The sequence below is a fragment of the Opisthorchis viverrini genome, assembly GCF_000715545.1.
Source record: "Opisthorchis viverrini unplaced genomic scaffold opera_v5_63, whole genome shotgun sequence".
Taxonomy (NCBI): domain Eukaryota; kingdom Metazoa; phylum Platyhelminthes; class Trematoda; order Opisthorchiida; family Opisthorchiidae; genus Opisthorchis; species Opisthorchis viverrini.
In genome coordinates this window covers 1,167,579-1,187,997 of record NW_008751719.1, presented here as the reverse complement: position 1 = coordinate 1,187,997, position 20,419 = coordinate 1,167,579, and the positions used below count along the sequence as shown (strand labels likewise).

Here is a 20,419-nt window from a genome sequence, read left to right as displayed (position 1 = left end):
TTCAACATGCATCTCAGAGAACAATCGTTTGTTTTTTTTGCCTTAGTTGGTAGCGCTTTTGCCTGAAAACATTAGGCAGTTGAACATAATCCAAATATAGAACTATGCAAGCATCTAAATCACAATGGACAAGTTTCACTCCTTGTTGGGACAAACCACTGATGGGTGAGGGATTCAGCTGGGATAAAGTCGGTCTCACGGTTACAATGGATGAACTTGCAAACGAGTCCGCTTTTCATTCAACTAGTCTGACAGCAGCAGATCACTAGATATCGCTTCTCTTCTAAGATAATTTTCGACTTTTTTGTCCTCTTGACTTTGTACACAATTCCTCAATAAAACTACTAGTAGGAAATGTATCACACAAAACTTATTTTTTCGTTACAAATGGGTACTTTCAGTTAGCCAAAGTAATCACAAATTAATTTTCCTCACCCAGTAATTGATAATTTTGTTGATGGGTTCTCTTTTTTAAGGATTTTCCACCTGTTTGTGCTCCTTAACCCATTTGTAAGTAAAAACAAGACGCTTATCCCAGAGGAACCATTCAGTTCATTCCAGATTTCATCCTTTTTGGGCGTAACAATTTCTGTTGTATACGCGCCTTGTTGAGAGCTGTTAGCTTCTCTCTTATTCAAAAATCTACATCAATAATGATGCCAACTTCAAGGCACTTCGGCGTGCTCTGATGTTCGAGTTACTCAAGCATATGGGACCCCTGTTGGACTTTAACCTGCAGAACGTAAAAGACGCTACCTACCCATACTGATCAGGATGGTTTTATTAAACAAATAGATTAAATTTTAAAACGGTGGTTGCTCATATTTGATACGCAGCCTATGTCCCATCGAATAACGCCTACTAGGACCGCTGAGAGTAGTGTTTACGATCCTCCAGGTAACAAAGTCAAATAAGAAACGCTCTACTTACACCGAGTCACCAACCTACAACATATGTAGTTTGGGCTGGGTTTTGATTCCAGGAAAGCGGCGTTCGTTCAATAGTGTGTATTACTCGTTTTTTTCCTTAGTATGGTAGTTTTTTGGAATACTGAGTGTGCGAATAGGTCAGTCAGCTTTTATCATAATAACTTAATTTCCCGACCAGGGAGACAGAATTTTAAAACTGAACGGGTATTCTGCATCCAATTTCGCAAAATGTTTTCAGTAGTTAGCGCTAATGTTTCTTTCAAAACGATCAGGCAAAACTTCATTATTGAAAACAAACTTTGATTCTTCATTTCTAGCAGTTAATTATAGGCCAGACAATATTAGATTTAATTACCTAAATTCCAACTTGTCCGTGAGTATAAATGAAGGCAGTTAAGAGTGTTATATATAATGCCTCTCACCTGCGGTCCGAAATCGTTTGACTGGCGTTAACAGCAAATTAAAGCACGTTACCTGCACAACGTAGTAACCCGAAGGAAGGCACCAAGCCCACCACTTGTTTGGTACTCCGCGCAGTTGAGCAACTGCAGTCTTCGGTATAGTACATAAATATTCACTGGCCTGTAGTCGTTACCATGAGGGTTCGTGTGAACTTGACTCAAGAATTTGCAGCAAAAGGAGGCCTTCGCTGCGAAGTTATTTATCAGAAAATGCCAAATGACCAGTTACAGACTATTGAACAGGGAAGCAAAACTCTCATCTGCATCCTATTTACAAAAACTGAACATCCATATTCTCCTAAACGCGTCTTCTTAAACTTTCCTGAATATTCATTGGCCCCGATCATTCATTGCTCAAATCCAGGCGAATGCGACAGGGCAACTCCAAGAATTCCGCAACAGATATTCCTTTTCAGGAGACGCGAAGCGAATTTACAAGAACAAAACATACTACTCGCATGCCTCTCCATCAGTAGTATTACCGTTACACATCTCCACCCCTAAAGCTCGTTCGCATGCCATCGATTTTCATTTACCTCCGTCAGGTCGGCTTGGGCGGCGGGTCTACTCAGCCACGCGTTGGGTGTATCATGCCACTTACGAAGCCGCGTCCCATTTACTCTTTTCGATCTCCGACCATCTTGCATTGTATAGGCGTTCCCCCGGTGGTCGGTAACGACAAACGGCCCTTGTCACCGACCGCCTGGCTTCCGCGACACCATCCCACTGTTTCCAGGATTCTGGTGATCATTCCACCTGACCTTTGTGCCTATGTGGAATGTTCGTGCCTTTCTACTTGCCGTTTTCTGCTTAGTCCTTTCCTGAATGGCGGTCAAGTTTTTTCGAACTCCCCTTCTTTCTTCCTCCAACTGCTCCGGAGACAAGCGTATTTCCGGTCACAACCCAATTTTTTGATCAACTAAAGGGCGCGGATGTCGACCCTATATCACCATAAACGGTAACTTGCCTGTGGTTGACTGTATGGAAGCACGATGAGCTAGCAAGTTCATTTCCCAGTCACCTCCTTTGGCCGCCAGCCACTCCTTGATCGTTCGGTTATTACGTTCGGTTAGGCCATTTGTTTGCGGGTAGTATGGTGCCGTCCTTAGCTGTCTAATACCCAGCTTCTGCAATTCTTAAACTCTTCGCTATTGAAGCAAGGCCCTTGATTGGTTAGGATCATTTTTGGCACCCCATGGTTGGTCACGATGCGGTGCATTACCACTCCACTGATCGTCGTCGGCAGCTGATTAGACACGGCTGCCGTCTCAATCCACCACGACATGTATTCTGCCATTATCGCGATGTATTGATTCCCGATGGTTGTCACCGGAAGGGGGCTCATGACGTCAATGGACCACAACTCGCCGATTTCTGAGACAGGAATCGGGTCCGTGGGATGGGTTGCCCCTGTCGTGTTCCCTTTCATCAGTTGGCACCTCCTACAGGGAGCCATATAATCCACATTACCACTTCATTTCTCATCTCGGGCCAGTAGGCCTTCCGTCGAAGTAAGTCGTACGTCTTGGTGCACCCTGTATGTGCCATCTCATGGCGTTCGACGATAAGCTTCCGTCTCAGGCCACGAGGTATCACGGGCAGCACAACATCCGAATCCGTGGCGTTCCAGGAAATTATGCCAGCTTCAATCAGCCTCAACCGATCAAAGTGACTCTGGAAATTTTCCAATTCCTTGTCTCCATCTCCGTTCTCAATGCTCCTTCCACCCAACAAGGCAGCGTAATATTGTTGGTTTAGAACATTTTGTATATTATATACCCTAATTGCACCCCCACATGGATGTGATTTAACCAGGAAAGAAGTCCTGGTGCACTCATGTGAAAACAGTTATTCAGTCGTGAACGTACCAGATTAGTTGACTAAATTGAGGGAATTTCCATCAGGTACACGATAATCTCTGGCTCGATCGTAATCCGCCTCGGTAAACCAGGCTTTCACACGGTTGCAGCATGCTCCTTCCGTCAATAGGAATTCATACAACACCGTCGCCAGCAATGCACCGATAAATGGTCCCACAATGTATACCTTGAAGAGAATTGAATCATATTTGAAAGAATCTCTTACCCGCGCTTCTAATATAAATTTGCATGTCAAATGCGAAAGTTTAACTGCTGATTGATTACTAAGTAGGCTGATTGCATATTCATTTTCCCTTGAAGAGTATATGGCGAACTAGTTTATTGCATTGTGCTGGGTAGTCCGCTCAATCAACGTTCTTGCCCTTGGAAAAGCCATCAACAGAACGCTATGACTCACGTGCTTCTTCAGACTCATCTCGCTCTAAATTGCTTTTGAGAGCCTATCACAATCGGTCACCTTAGGGAGTTGCCGTATTTTGGGTGGGACAACGAGATGTAGCCTGCGCTGACATTATCAATAAATTCAGTGGTAGCGGAGAGGGTATTATTTCAGATAAGTTGCACAGAGCGGGAATCACATCTTTATTCTCCGCCCAGGAGACGGAAACTTGTAGTTTAATGACTAAACAGTTAGTTGAACAATGCCTCATCTTATAAACATCGCAGAGTACTTTTTAGAAAGGACGCCTTTGGGGTAAATAAAATTGTTCCCTCATCCGGTCAGTTTTCTTAACATCTTTGATTGTACTTACCGTCAAAAAGCTTCAGAAATGTGTCCAATGTCACTTCTTTGACCACTTGTTGACTATTTTCCACGCTGAGATTCTGTAAACCCTCAGTTTACTTTGTAAAACCGGATCAACTGGGAACTTTCACGCTTTTCCAGCGTCACTGATTTTACTATGTGATTGCAGCTCGAAAAACTCAGCGTCATCGTCTTTATTGAGATGCAGTTGGGCGATCTTATGACTAAGTTCCGGGCTGTTTTCTCTGGGCCGAGCTTTCACCGATCAGATTGTGTGGCTAATGACAACAAATTATGCTTGAAAACCATAGGCTATACGTGTATTATTACATTATACTATGTATTATATTACATGTATTATATATAATACATATAATACATATAATACATATAATACATCTTGTGTGTTTTAATTATATTATAATACATATAATACATATAATACATATAATACATATAATACATATAATACATATAATACATATAATACATCTTGTGTGTTTTATATTATATTATTATATCCCTCTCTGACCAACACTAAGGATGTTGCGACCGCTTGTGATTCTTGGGTAAGCGATAACTAACGTTCATTCTTAAAGCCTCCCCTTATTTGTCCACACTTTGGTACCAAAATAGCCTTATCACGTAAATACGAATGCTGTTTACAGAGGGTCTTCAACCCTTTTCTAACCCAACGTAGATCACACAAGGTACATCGCAAAATTCCTAAATCAGCATGTTGTTATGCTGTTCAATCGTTGTCGTTATATTCAATGACCACAGGGCATACTGCAATATTGGAACCTGATGCTTAACCGGCATACAACCGTGGAAGAAGGAAGACTCATTAGAACGTGGAATAGAGAGAGAGAACAGTGGAGACTTATCACGACAAACCCTATACCCCAGGGAAAACTACCAAGATCAAGAGAACCATACCTCCCCAGACTGTGGAAATAATCGTCCAAACATCGTCATCAATAGTATCAACTCAAAGTATGACTTACCCAACACAAGCACAACAAACAACGACAAATAGAAATGAGCCGAGCAGTGCGCCCTAGAACTGACCAGTGAAACAGACTAAGTGCCAGTTGCTGCCAGGTCTCCAATTGCACGCAAGCCGAATCACGTGAACCCTACTCAGGAAGGTTCCAAAATCGCACAACGCTCACCATGATGGCAGATGTCCGGGCAACGAAGTTTTGGAGCGGAAAGCATGATTTTTTGCGTAGACAGCGATCGGGCATATGTAGTACATGCCTCAACTACCTTAACGTAACAGGCCTTATCTGCCGCTCAGAAGAAACTGGTTCACCACCCAGTACTTCCCTGTATACTCTCTTACTCCATACAAGCAGCAGCCAGTCAACTGCTGCCACACTGAGGAGGTGCCCGTGACAGCATACTTGATGACCTTCAGATAAACCAGGCTATGACTGACAGCCATATTGTATTTCTGTACACGTGGCACTTCTACCTCAGTGATATTCGTTACTGAAGCTAGTGGTAAGACAAGTTGACGAACTTCGTTCGTGCATTGATGATGCACCCATTGATATTCTTCAGCGCAGTGTATTCAAGAGTTGTACCGCCATCAAGTCAAGCAAACACATCAACAAAATCAGGCTCCTCATATTGGAGTTTTAAAGGGGTACATAAGAATATGGAATCCTGAAGTAGGAATTTGCACTTCAAGATTGAAAAAGAGAATACCCGAACAGGGGACCACGCTTGTTGAGCTGTGTGGAATAGTTTGTGCAAACTTGTGACCAAAAGACAACAGAACGGTAATCCAAGTGTGCTAATCTTTCTGTGGATATTATTTTGTCACCCATATCCGCAGTCCCTTGAAGCGTACATTCCAAATTCATTTCCATGACAACAGTGGACGAAAGTGGATGGGGAACATCCCTAGCGAAGTCTACTGGTCAGAGGGAAAATTCATGACAGCTTATCACAAACCCTAACGCAACCAGAAAGACGGGCACATGCGAAGTGAAGAATATTCACAAAATTCAAGGGCATTTCTTGCTGGCTAACTATGTCATAGAGCCGAATGCTCTCCTGAAGTTAGGGAAAACAACCTTAGTTGATTAGTTGCATGTAAGATGCTGCGAAAGCGCTTAAAGTAATGAGATGTGGTCGCTGAATTCCACAACCCACCCAGTGCCTCTAGGCTTGATAAGTGAGCTCAGTTTTATTGTAGCTAGTAGCGGTGTTGTGAATAGGGATAAGCCAATAGCCCTATGGCTGGAGCAGTTAGCTTGGGGGGTACGGTTGAGTAGGGAGACCTTTACTGAAAGGCTGATAGATATTCACTGGAAGCTTATGGAATTTTCCGAAGGTTCCAGGCGGCAACGCCTAAATAATGAGTGTCAAAGGAAAGAAAATGTCAACAGATAAAGTGTACACACCGTCACAATACTATAAGTATCAGATCTCTCCTGAATATTTACTGCTAAGCATTAGCTACCCCGCTAATGAATCCTGTTACTAAGAGCACGTATACAGAAGGTGACCGTTCATGTTATCTGGGGACAACACAAAACGCAGACAGAACGTCTCAGGTTACTTTTCCCTGAGGATACAACATCCTCGGATGCAGCATGCCCAGGACCGAAGCATGAGGCAACAATATGCAAATTAATTATTAAGTTTTTAAGAAACTTACTGTCAAACTCCAAAATAGTTTCGCTACAGTATGGAATCACCCTTTCAACATTGGAAGGACAGAGTTGCAGGGACTTCATTATCGTGCAAAAAACTACTCGTATTTTCTATAAAGTTTTCGTGCACTTTTCATGATGTGACAGAAAGGTAGAGTATAAGATCGGTATCCCAGCCCCACAAGTTTATAGTTTCCACCTAGCACAATATTGTGGTCATCGCAAATGGAGGGTCTGTGTTTGATTTTGAATGATGGGAAATTTGTCGGTGATGATGAGTGGACAACTGAGTGAAAAGAGGTGCGAAGATCCAGGGCGGTTACTGTCACGTTGCTCTATCCTTGTGTTTGCAGAATGTAACCAGTGGATGAAGGAGATAGTCTACTACCGCACTGGTACTTTGGTGAGTTTTGTATTAACAGTGTCGAAAAGCTGTCAATAAGTTAAATCTGCAGTCGTCAGTATTATAGAACACCTTGCCACTGAAGGTAACCATCGTGAGAGTAACTTTTGCACCATCGCGGCCAATTTTTCATCGCCCAAATGGCAAAAAAATCACTTGTCACTCAATATAACTAAATGCTGTGTGAAAGGAGGGGCGAAAAAACGTCAAATAAAACGGCGCATTTGCTCCTAAGAATGGTACGCTCAGTGGCTCATAGCCTAGGCTTTCAACGTCAAACATATCCAAAAGATTTTAAAGTGTTTCTTCCGAAATGGATCATTTCCTCCTGGCCGGCCGATCAATAAGAACGGTATTAAGTGCCTTATGCGCCTGCGTCATGAGGTCTCACTTGAGTGCCATTCAGCATCTTCCGTCAGGATTTTCCAACTAATTGATTTTTAAGGAAAAATTCAAATCAATGCCATGTGAATCCCTCATTTACGGTATTTCTAAAGTAAATTCGCTCTGAAAAAAGTCACTTCGTAACGTATTTGGGAGGATGCTCGGGATTGTGGTACATTTTTTGAAGGACCATAATTCATATGTTGGGTGAAAACCCTTCGAATCTCACGACCCGTTTCAACCATCTCTGAACTCATCAGGTAGACGCAGTCCCTGAGTTCCTTTCAACATTATGTTCTACTTGAATCTAAATTAGACGTATTTCGCTGAATGCACCCATTTGAAAACTAATTTATTCTTAACGGGAGATTTATCTAGATCTTAGCTTATGTAATCTTCGGCTGGAGGCTGTCAATGATCCCAGAGCAACCTTAAGAGTGGTGTGTTCCGTCATGGATTCTCCAGACGTCCAGTAATTTTGCATATCTAGTTCGTGTCATTTCAACTCATTCCATCTTGTCCAACTTGGATACGAACCACCAAACAAGATAAGCGCTTACAAAAAGGGATTTCCATCTTACGACACGACCCATTCTTGAGAACTAGAGATATTGAGCAACCATACGTTACTTCATGTTATCATCCAGCTATATTGCCTTACGTCGATATTTCAAATATGGAATTTTTCAAGCAAAAGTGCTGCACGCGCATCCGGGGCTAAATTACTAGTCAGGACAAACGTAGTATAGCAATGAAAATCTAATAATGTGACGTGATAATGTGTCAGATGTGCTTGTTATGCAAACTGTTTAACGTGACTGTCACCTAACAAACCTGGATCAGTGGGAATATCCGTTGTAATTCTTTCATTTAGGTAATAAGTCAACAAGTTGGAGAACCAAAAGGTTTCCCCTTCTACTTTCTATCACTGATACTATAAGGAGAAAGCAGCCATGTTTTCAAACTTGCTTCCACAATGTACTTGCTAGTCTTGATGAAGTTCCAGGAGGAAGAAATACTGTACCCCTGCATCGTTACTCGTAAACGTAGGTAACATAATCAGCCGAAATCCCTCTTCATTTCCTTTCACCTTTGGTGCTGCTCTGTGACCATTTATCTTCAACGGCAGCCTTCTGCTTTTAAAGAGGTCATCGCAAGAGAGCATTTGACAAAAGCTGTCAGTTTCGTGCCCGTCCCGAAGTCGCATTTGATGGCTAAAATTATTGCACAACATGCATTCACTTTGAAGGCAATATCTGAAAGGTAGAACCAAATAGATTTACTTCGAAAAGCCGTCGCTTCTGGCAAGAACTCGACCTTGAAACAAGGCCTGACGGATCCAGCCAACATGGATCGCTTCAAAAGCGTTGTTTCTACAGCAAAATTCCGCTGTAAATATTGCGTGCTACGTAAATGAATATCAATTTCTGAGGTTCATTAGTAGTTCCGGGGAAGGTCCCTAACTGGATTCGTTGAATACACCCTCGTGAATGAGAAAACTAGGGTTTCCACTAGAGTGGTCTTCGTCGTAAGTAAGAGATAGTCTCTTGAAACCAAACCCCAATTTCGGTTTTCGTAAATGGTCGTTACGCGATGCTTGCTGCAGACATTAAGCTACTCAAAGAGACAAACAAACAACACTCAAGCCTCGTAAGTAAGAGATAGTCTCTTGAAACCAAACCCCAATTTCGGTTTTCGTAAATGGTCGTTACGCGATGCTTGCTGCAGACATTAAGCTACTCAAAGAGACAAACAAACAAATTGCACTCAAGCCTCAAAGAGCCTCACGGAGTCTCTCGGGAAGTCTTCTGAAGTGACCGGTGGCTGTTAAAAAGCTGTTCTCGAAAAGTCACTCAGAAATAGAGCAACACTGACTTCACAAGCAATGCTGGTTCAGTCACAGCTTAGTGATACCGTTCAAATGACCTATCAAAGACAGATAAAAGGTGTACTGATACATGTGACTTGATGTACTATGTTTGAAAACGGACAGTGGGTACCGCCTGTTATTCTACTCATATTCCCAATATGACAGAGGAGCGCATATGTAAAACCAGACTTCAAGCTTGGGGGACAAGTAAGATCATCGTCTAAGGCTAATTTCAGTCATCCCCTCATCTCCGAATTTTATTAGGCTGCACGAGACAAAAAACCATACCAAACATTATATACATTTTTATACATATAAGCATACAATCGAAATGTGCACTCTAAAATTGGTAAAATATCTGTCATCACGTCCTTATGAAATCCGTTCTACAAATCTGTCCAAAATGTGTTACATGGGGGTCAGTCCGTCTCAGACAAATTGTTTAGAATCCTTGCGGATCAACGAAACCTGATCAACTAAGAACATTGAAGTTCCAATGCAGGTCACACCGGATGTGAAGCGCTGGTACGAAGTAATTCGATATTGACCATGCATTCAACCATCGTTGATCAATTCCAGTTAGATCATTTTCGACTAGTTGTAGAGGTTGATGAATTTGTAGAACTAATTCCCACGTCACTCTCGTTTGAAAATGTCTACCTTTTCATACGTGATAATTCAGATATCTAGTGTGCGCTGCTGGAGTAGCGGTGATAAGCTCTAATTGTACATCACATGTCCAGAGTCCAAACCGCAGCACAACCAGGTACATGCACTGCAGATGAGTTCTTACATGTTCTAGGTACTCGTCCCATTGTCTTCCCCTTTTTATGCAGACCCATCTTGACAAGAAAGTTTCTTCAGCAATGTGAACATTCATCCCTCAAATCCGGAAGCCACCTAACAATAAAATACTGGTTTGATTAAAACAACTGTTGGAACTAGGAGTTTTATATCCTTTCAATCGGGATCTGTACACAAACTGCATATCATTCAATAATTATCTTAGCTAAGTGCACGATGATATGCGTATACTGGCGTTCACTATGATAGAGTCATCTTTCACAGCTTATTCTTACGGGACACTTAAATCTCGCAAAACGAAAACTGTAATATTTACGGTTATTTAACAAAATATTCATGTACTACTGTGTAATGACAGATATTTTGGTAATGGTGGCAATGATTGCAGTTTTGAATGTCTGCGCCCAGGAACAAGTTTCTACGTAGGCTCATAAATCACACGGATTCGTTACACCATGTTTGTAAGCTTTCCGTTGTCTTACTAGTTCATCTCACTTGTGGATACCTTCCAGCTGCAGCAACAGGAAACATTATGGTAGAAAACATCCAGCAACATATCATCTGCTGGTCACGTGGCACTGGCATTCGCAGTACTCTGACTTTTGTCTTGCAGCCCAGAAGAACTTACAGGATGTTCGAGGCTGAATGCTAATTCTTCTATTTTACATCAGCATGCAGATTTTGACGCAACAAGCTTGTGCTACCTTCCACTGGTTGCGTACTTGTGGCCACTTTGCACCTTCATAGCCCATGACCATCACATGACTGCACAGTTAATCCAGTTCACTTGCGCGTATACAGAGAACTTGCGCTAATAGTAAAATAGCGCTAGAACCGGCAGAGAATACCCTGAGAACTTTGTATCATACGATACAGTCTGTTTTGATCATTAGCCAGGTCGACAGTGCTTAGTGTGAAAAGGGTCAAAGACTTATATGTTTGAGTGATCGTGAGCCGACTCATTGAAATTTGCAGTGGCTAGTAGCTAGTTGAGCTCAATAAAACCCACTCGTGAAGGGCGAACTTAGTGACTGAAGGAAATGTTGTTTCACAGCTTAACCATTGGATCATTGGCCCGAAATTCATCCCGTTCAGCGCGGCTCACCCGAAGTTTCCTGTTTTAACGCTGCTCCTTCCAATGCTGTCTACAGCCCAAAGGCTGCAGTAGCTGTGATGTCGTCGCCTTAGTTGACTAAAGTGGCTAGGTCGCGGCGTCGTCTTGCGGGATAAATTCTACGTGAAACAAAATTTCGTGACTGCGTCGTCATGTTGCTAATCTGGAGAGAGTGATATAATAATTCGATGAGGACTTTTTCAAACGTGATGTTGGTTGTTCCTAGGCCCATGGAAGCCGAACAAAACGTACAAATTCGTTAGTTTCCATCGTATGAATAACCAATCTGTGAGTCATTTAACCGCATAAGAAGCAACACGCTAGCCAGTCCCAACTTTCTCCCTGCTCCTGAAGTAGACGTAGTTCTGATTCTGTCCTTCACAGGAATAGTATAAAGCTTCACCATAAGTCTATAGGATATAGGTTCCAATCCTTGTGTGCTCTGCGTTAAAAATAGCACGATCGTTTAGGCACGAAACGACTGGTCGGAAGCTTCGTGGTTTGAACCAAACCAATGCATCTCGACTGTTCCTCTCTACTTGAGAGACCTGGCAGTATCCCAGCCCATCTGCCTTCTTTGAGTGGTATGGCAGCTAGGCGCCGAAAGGCGTTACTACCATTACCAGGATATCTTCCTGTCGATTCTTTTGAACCAATTCCGAATTAGGCTTTGAAATCAAAAGTCTGGCTGGTCGCTGGTTCAATGGACGCTAAAGACGTCTAGAGTTTTGGTGGCCTCAGTTGATAGTCAGCATATATTTTATGCGTCGGAAGCTGTAAAGTACAACCTTTAGAGTGCTGATTATTTCAGAGTGCTTCTCAATAAATTGTTATTCAAATAAATTCATATGATGCCTATCAGCAACATGCGCCTGAATAATCGCATGAGTTTATTCATCCGGTCGGATTCAACGCGAACTTTGGAGAATATGCAGGCAGTCATGAATACCGATTTGCTTAGTCCCCTAGGACACTTCAGCACTTAAGGTAAAACCAGTTAATCACTCAGATGGAAAAACAAGTGCTCACAAACCGATCGAAACTCTAGCGGCTCGTGAAAAAATCACCTTTATTCGGGGTAAGTGTAATTTCTAAATTTCATTGTTAGCCTGGGGGGGTTTATAAAGCGAGATAAAATCGTCCAGACGCGCACTGGTGATGTCCCCAGGATTGGTGACGAAACATCTGCTAAAAAATTTCCGAACTAAGCAAACAAATGAGAAACCAGCTGACCTACAACAAAATTGTCTGATAGTTGACTACGAAGTGTGCCCGGATGTTGTCCCGAATAGGGCAACGCAGTTTACCACTTTGATTTGAAGCCTGTTTGTATTAGTTTGCAACAAAACAAACAGTCGTTATCAGTCTGCAACTGCTTTCGGACATATCCGGTTTTGGATGCGGCAAAATATATAATGCCACAATTTCAAAGCAAACTATTCACCGCATGTTGGGTGGGTAGGGAAAGGTTTGTACGAGCTCAGTAGTTTTCTCTCCCNGGGGAGGGAAAGGGTTGTACGAGCTCAGTGGTGTTCTCTCCCTAAACTAGTTATTTGGGTAAATCAACAAACTAACGAAGGGATGCTGCACGCTAGTATGACAAATCAACTCGCTCCTTTATCTATGGCGGTTTCACACCGTTTACTCTGAGCTTATAAAAACTCACGCACAGTGTACATAGGCTATCTCAGAAGTAACTTGGGTGCACGACCGATTTTTACCTAAGTTGGGCAGATAGGCCCGGTCTCCAAGATTCCCTCAACCTTTTGCTCTGATTGAACGTAAATTAGACAGGTTCCAAAACATACTCCCATTTGCACATGAATTTATTTTTGACAGGACACTCAATCCAACTGAAGCGTACTATCATAAACGAGATATTCAGCTAGATCAAGCTGAGTGTATTATCATAGCCGAATTGGCTTGAAAACGAGAGTATCTGTGGTAACCTGAGAGCCTTTCAACAATATCATATCGTTAACTAAGCTGGTTCACGCCATACTAAAAGACGGATGAAAATGTTTCAGGGGACTTACCCATAAATCGGTGAAATTATTATTCACGACGGCAGGACCGAAGCTTCTTGCTGGGTTCATACTCGCCCCGGTAAGATCTCCCTGTTATATAAAGATAATGAGAAAGTTAATTTGAAACCCGATTCTTAAAAAAGATGCGTGAAAAATAACATTACCGGTCGTTGGTTTGTATGCTGAGCTGGGCTATTCGATAGCAAAAGTTTCATCACCAATCGAGGTGACATCATCAGTGCATTATTGGGGAGCGTAGTGGTGCGTAGCGGTAAATTAGTGGTTGTGCAAACATGCCAACGACCATCTACGCTACCTGAGCTACCAACATTTTCCTCCACAAAATAACAGTACCATACAAATGGAGAAATCTTCACTGAACCGTTTTGCAGCTCAGACGCTTGAAGAACAGTCAGACGAGACCTTGTCTTCCACTGCTTTCAAGACATGATGCATATAATAAGACATTTAATTTCATCATACTGTGCGTTTGCAAAGTGTCTGACCAGAAGACGAACGATTTTGTGCTTTTTAACGCCTGTACACATTTCAGGAGTTGGGGGGATCGTATATCTTCGAGGTGGTCTGGTTCGGTCCTGTTCATCTAACGTTTATATTTTTTTCCACGAGAAACGGATGGAGCTAAATTTCAGTTGCATGTTGTGTTGGGTGTTCTTGTCTTCCTTCAAATCAAAATATGCTTGCGTGGTTGTTCGGTTGACGCTCAAAGCGAATTTGAACGAAATGTAGGTATGTTTTACAAGAGACTTTCGTGAACCATGAGCTTTATTGCTTATAGTTATTTTCAGAAGCATAGCAAGTCACAGCTGCGAAGGATGAAAACACAAATAATTAGGCTGTAATGCGAAGGTTCCAAAAAACAGCCACACAAAATGACCGAATATTGAGACTGGTTACAAGAGATCAAAAAAACATAGGTTTATTCAGCTTGTAGCAACAATTTTACTTTGATCTATTGATCCCGTTAGCCTGTCTGCTATTCTGCTAAGATCGTTTGAGACCGAAGTTAGACTAAAACATGCGAATGTCTTTTGGGTTCACAATGCACAGTTAAACGAACTTATACTTGTTGTCTCTGGTGTTGTTGGGAACAGTTTACTCTTTCCTTTTTGCTGGTGTAGCTGCACTGTAAAAATAGCACTGAAAGTCGTTTGGGAGAAATGAAGATGGAGTCTGTAAGTCGAGGCTATGTAGCACACGGGGCAGGGCGACTCTGTCGGGCATTTTTCTTAAAATCCATGCCTCTATGACTACAGCTCACAATTACGGAGGGTTTAACAACTCGTTGTAGTCGGAAATCAGGAGGTTACCGACAGATCAGCCTGTAAATATTACTCCAAGCCTTGCTGCATTATAAATAGGCCTCTCTAAGTAGGTTCACAATCACGATAGTACTTTTATATCATGATAACCCATAAACAGCAGTTCTTCTCGAACCAGACCCCCATCAACAGAGGTGTTTTACTTCAGTCTTTCACCGTGTGGCATGTTAAAATGTTTGGTGGAGAACTATTCTTTAACAGCGCCGACTTCGGATCATCCGATCCTGTTTTCAGTCAAAACGAATTTTCAATGTCCATCAAGCACGCACACAAAGTAGATTCTCCTCTGTACTGATGGGTATAAAACTCTGCATATTTGTTTATCGCCTGGTCTATTTCGCTTTGTACTACCCTGAGCTAAACTATCAGTGCGTCATTTGAACGGCACGTTTTGTGGCTCCCTGGTGATGATGGAAATAACCCAAACGGACTAAAAGCTTTTTAGGATAGTCTCACTCATTGCCTAATTAGAGTGGTTTCGCTTCTCATGGGTTCACGGTTTACAGAGTTCAACCCCAAACTGTATCCAAGAGCAACAAGATAGGCGACAGTTTGCTGCGGTGCATGGAACCCCGAAATTGGCCTTTCTGAGTGATTCAGACGAAAAGTTATGTACATTCATTTCAGGTTTGTTCAGTAACCTACCGTTGAGACCAGTGGTTTCAAACCTACTGGAAGTTTACTTTCTTTTTCATTTTTAAGGTTTTCGAGGTACCACTGAACCCATTCTTCGAACGATTCCTTCGATCTGAGTAAGAGTTCACGGACAGTATGATGCTTCCGGGTGATATCTCGGTTTAGTTCAACTGTATGGTTGTGAGTTGAGTCACCTTAGTTACTTGTAAGTCCCCTTTGAGTGCAAGCACGTGGATGTCTGTTTCCAGCGCATGATTTTTATACTAATGTACGGGATACCCAGTGATATTTTAGTAATTGTGCCTACATGTTTTTCTGGGCTTGTTTGACGCTGTCTCGGAAACGGTACGCAAAGACGACGAGTTTTCGCTCAATTTGAGTTCCGTAAACGATCCTATCGTATACAGAACAAAGCTTTTGTGAACAAGCATAAAGTAATCCAACTAATTCATCAGCTGTCTTACAAGTGCAAAATGTTGAAAGGCAAGTAATTAGGTGACGTTATGGAGTATTTGCAATGCACCCATATCGGTTAACCGGATAAAGAGACCAAATACAAGGACGCCAAAGAAACATAGGTCAATCATGCATGTATTAAGTAGACGGCTCTTTCAGAAGGACAGTTCCACTTATTTGGGCTTTCTATGTTCATGTATCATTTGGTCTGATAAACAAATGTAATTCTCATGTCTGCATACGCACTTTCGATAAAAATGAAGTACAGTTGGTGTGATATAACCAATTCATGCAAATGATGGATCGATATTCGACTATCGTCAACCCAAAAGTGGTATGGTTCTGAGGTGTAATTTGCAAGTTTACCCAATACAAAGCCATATAACCTCACGCTGTTTATTCATGCGTAAACGATCTCTTTCCTTGTCCGCCTTTAATGTAACCAATAATTGCACTCCCCGTTACGTTAAATTGTCAAAATGTTGCAAATGGTCGAGGCGAAATGTTTTAGTGATCCAAACCAGACTTATACACCTTAAATTTCATGGTGAACACAAAAGAAGTATTTGCCTGCACAAACCAACCCAAAAGTGTAAAACATGTGTATATTTCTTGCCTGGCGTGCAATTATTCTGTACAGTAGTCAAGATGTCTTCAGGTATGAAAGTTAGCTGCAGAAATAGCCTAGAAAAATCATTCAGACAGGCCCACAATACAATGGATAAATGAGGTTCTGAGTAGTGTAGACATTAGCTTTAAGCTGCGACCTACCATTCATGGCAGTTTATCGAAACGCAATACCATAACGGAATTAATTTAGGAAGATAACGTCTGAGACGACCTGGCTAACTGATACACTGTCGAGGGTGGGGAAATTAGATAGACTTTAGATGTGACACACTACTTAGAACGTCGCTGAAAACCCTCCGGCAGCTTGCCAAACAGTCATATGCAAGTATAAGTATTGGTAGAGTGTGTTTTGAGGTATAGTAGAACCAAAATATCTCACAAATACACATCGTCTAGACAAAAGATGATTCTCATAACAAGTGTTTTACCTAGACGATGTATTACGACACCTCGGGTATCGAACGAATCATAAGGTGGCTTTTGTGCAGCACACTGAGTGAGGTATATCCTTCAAGAAATATTCAGCTGAACCATTTGAAAATTAGAGTAGTTGTCGAAGCGATTCCAATTTTGGTTCAAGTAGAACATAAGGGTGACGGAAATTAAAAAACTGTACCCCCCGAACGAATCTAAAGAAACGTAAAATCGGTAGTGTTCTGTCAGAAAGTTTTCAGCAATTTTCTGCAGAGTGTACTACTTTGTAATCTTTATGCGGCCACGTATTCAGAATAATCAAATGGATTGAGAGTTTGCGTGTGGCCAGTATTGCCAAGTGAATTGATTCACGCCAGCCATACTTATCCAGGCTGTTGACAGGGTTGATATGTAAAGGTAGGGTAAAAAGCGAAGTCAAAACGAGGAGTTGGAACAGCGAAAGGGAATTATGATTGAGAGGATGATGTGATGGTTGACTCAAGAAAAGCAAATGCCTTATTCTGTCAATAAAGCCATTACTTTCAATAACTTAAGTTAGGAGTTAGTAAGCCTAAATATGGATGTAAGCACAAAGTTAGTAACTCACCAGCAGAGATGCCAAAAGTGCCAAGGTTGCCCCAAAGATAAATGGAAATATGGTAACGTTCCCCACATTCCAGGGTTTAGGGCGAAGTTCGTCAACTGCTGAAAGAATGACTAATAGGAGTAGAGCGGTTGCCACAATCTCCAGTCCGATTGCTTGTCCAACAGTAATATTTGCACTTATGGTGGTCATGCCCAGCGTATTTCCTGCATCCACAGCTGGTACAGCTAACGTGCCAATCCACGAGCCGGCCATTGATCCAAGAAGTTGGGCAACAATGTAGATCAGTGCGTCCAGGAACCACACCTTCCTCACCAATAGCATCATCAGCGACACAACCGGATTAACATGCGCTCCACTGACGGGGCCGAAAACCCAGGCTATCCATGCCAGGGTGAGACCGACAACAAAGGCCGCAGGAACCGGGCCATGTTGGTAGATGACGCTCACGTAGCAAATAAGAGCGGTACCGAGAAATTCAGCCAGGAAGCAGCGAGTCGTTCGGAATAGGCGACTTAAAGTAGTTTCAGAGCTTTCACTCACAAAAACACCTTTGACTGGCATAGTTTTGTCTTCTTCTAGTTTGACGGAGAGTGCATGAAAGCTGCATAAATGGAAACAGTTTTTGCACAAGAGGGGTAGACTATTCAAAAAATAATTCGGACACATAAAAACTGGTTCTCATTAGGTAACCCGCAAAATATTACGAAAATTATCCACTGTCTGTACAGCTTCTAATCACTGGTCATCTTCGACAATTTCGAGGTATTGTTTTGAAAAAAATACATCCGACATTTTTATAGGCATTGCGAAATGGTAACAATAAAACTCTGTCAAGTAACCGCTTATACGGCTGAACGAAGCGTCTGCCACCGGGCGAAGAAGATCAAATGAAGTCTTGTATGCTGTCTTCTGCATTCCTTTGAGGAATGCAGAAATAAACTCCTGGGATTCAGTTGAGTTTCTTCTCATTACCAACTCAATTCGCAACCGAATGCGTTTTGCAATGTACAGTGCTTTGAATTTTAGGCAGTGCGTAAACTCCTTGTTTGTACCGATGGGATATAGTTACATCATTGTTTCCTAACAGAACAGCGAACGCACACTAGCTGAGCGTCCCAAATAGTGTGAAACAAAAATGAGGTCAATGTACACGTTGTTTCAGTCATTTCGGATGTGGCTTGGCTAGACTGAGAAGATAGAAGATAATCGGGTCGGGATTCTTTGGGCGTAACTTCTCTAGCATAAGCTAATGTTTTTTTAAGTCTCCATGCCGTAGTAGCTTAGTAGCTTAACTGTTTGCGATGATGAGCAAAAGGTTACTTTATGGTGAAAACAAACGCGCAAGGACTGTCAATGACCCATAACATGAGAGACGAAGCTGTCCACTGTTTTGCATGATGTGGTGGAGCTAAAACTGATTTAGGAACAACCCAGTCGCTACATAACCCATCCGGAAGCCATACTTATACTAATACCATCGCAAAAACCATCGGAAGTATTAGATCTAGAAGCTACCGGATGTTCGTATCCGGGCACCACCAAAGGTACAGGTATTTCACATGCCCACGCAGAGTTACTCTAGCTTGTCAGGCCTGAGCGCCGGTGTCCCAACAATGCGTCAGCAAACCTTTCACTGAAGCCATCAGTGATTTCTTAGTACCTCAGATTCATAAAAAATTTCTCAGCATAAAATAGTTTCAATTTGTTCGTATCTCGTGAGCTAGTGTTACAGTTAGCGCCAATGATTTTTCTGGACAAAAATAAATCGAACAGTAAGAGAGGTGAATATATACATTGATTTACAAACTAATTTGGTTTTTCAAAAGACTCACCTGGAACCCAGCTGAATCTCTCAGTTTTGGTGTTTCCAGGTAACTAAATGTTCTGCGCCAGGCTGCCTCATGTTTCGGTCGATACGGTATTCGAGGTATCGCGATACATATATTTTTTGTAATGCACTACTCATAGGGTTGCTGAAAGCTCCTTGACAGCCCACAGCCGGTTTCATCATTCTTGGAGCTCATCAAGAGAGTTGCTTATGGCGTGTCATTCATCGCACACACAGAAAATGGAAGCTCACGGTAAGGTAAAAATCCGACTGATATCCCTATTAAAGCATATAGGTTTTGTGCATAAACTGTTTGCTCTAACTAATATTGTTTATCTTGGGGCATTGCCGTAGAGGCAGTTTGCAACTGAGTGTCCTTTTATGTCTAAAATGAAGCACGTCATCTACCAGAATATATAGCGAAGATACGTCTGTTGCTGTAGACTCTCAGCCAAATGACCTAAAAGCGATAGAATTAACGCATCTGTGTTTAAACTGGTTCCTTCAGGAAAGTTTTTTTTTTTCAATTTACGTCTTCGACGCTCTTCTACCGTCTCTTCATTTGGTTTTTCCTTTGCCGAGCATTATGACGATAATGACCACTATGTTATGGTTATAAGCCAGGATTTGGCAGACGAAATTGAACCTGGAATCACAAACAATGTGTATGGACTTTGGTGGGAATCGAAAACCAACCCGTCATTTTTTCAGTATCTGCTCAGTCGTTGTCAGTGGATGTAACAAGTTACTGTGGAACAAGGCTGACATATGCGCAAAGAGGTTTTTCGTCGAAGTCTCAAACAAGTTTTTTTTCATTTGCAGCGGACGCTTTAAATGGACAGATGTACTTCTCATTCGCTACAGCTACAATTACTTACTACTCATCTTATTAGCGTGTTCACAAAAATGGAAACAACCTCTCAGGCATTATCGACGTTTATTGAAAAGTGGGAGTTGAAGTGGATTGTACTGCCAAATCTAAAATACTTATCTGGTCTGTAATCCGTAATTTCATCGTTATCAAATGGAATGAATTACAGCAAACTAGTTAACTAAGGAATAAATATTTCTGACAACCAAAAATTCAGAAATCAAAGAGAAGACTATGGAAGACTGGCATTCATAGATCGTATCATAAGCCTTTAAATGGACAAACAGAGACCCATGTCTACAAAAAAGCAGCGTGTACAGATGGGAACCTCAGCCCCTAGAGCAATCA

At 42.0% G+C, this 20,419-nt stretch overlaps 1 protein-coding gene across 1 annotated transcript in view; it reads right to left on the bottom strand.

Moving 5' to 3' along the window:
• The window catches only part of T265_04048 (hypothetical protein), a gene marked incomplete at both ends in the record, with an annotated part of 26,908 nt that extends 8,932 nt beyond the window's left edge, over positions 1 to 17,976 (bottom strand). The window contains 3 exons of the mRNA XM_009168683.1: positions 3,272 to 3,436; positions 13,296 to 13,376; positions 17,373 to 17,976. Of these exons, the coding sequence (XP_009166947.1) occupies positions 3,272 to 3,436; positions 13,296 to 13,376; positions 17,373 to 17,933 (807 nt within the window). The remainder of the gene's footprint in view (positions 1 to 3,271; positions 3,437 to 13,295; positions 13,377 to 17,372) is intronic.
• Positions 17,977 to 20,419: the final 2,443 nt, after the last annotated feature.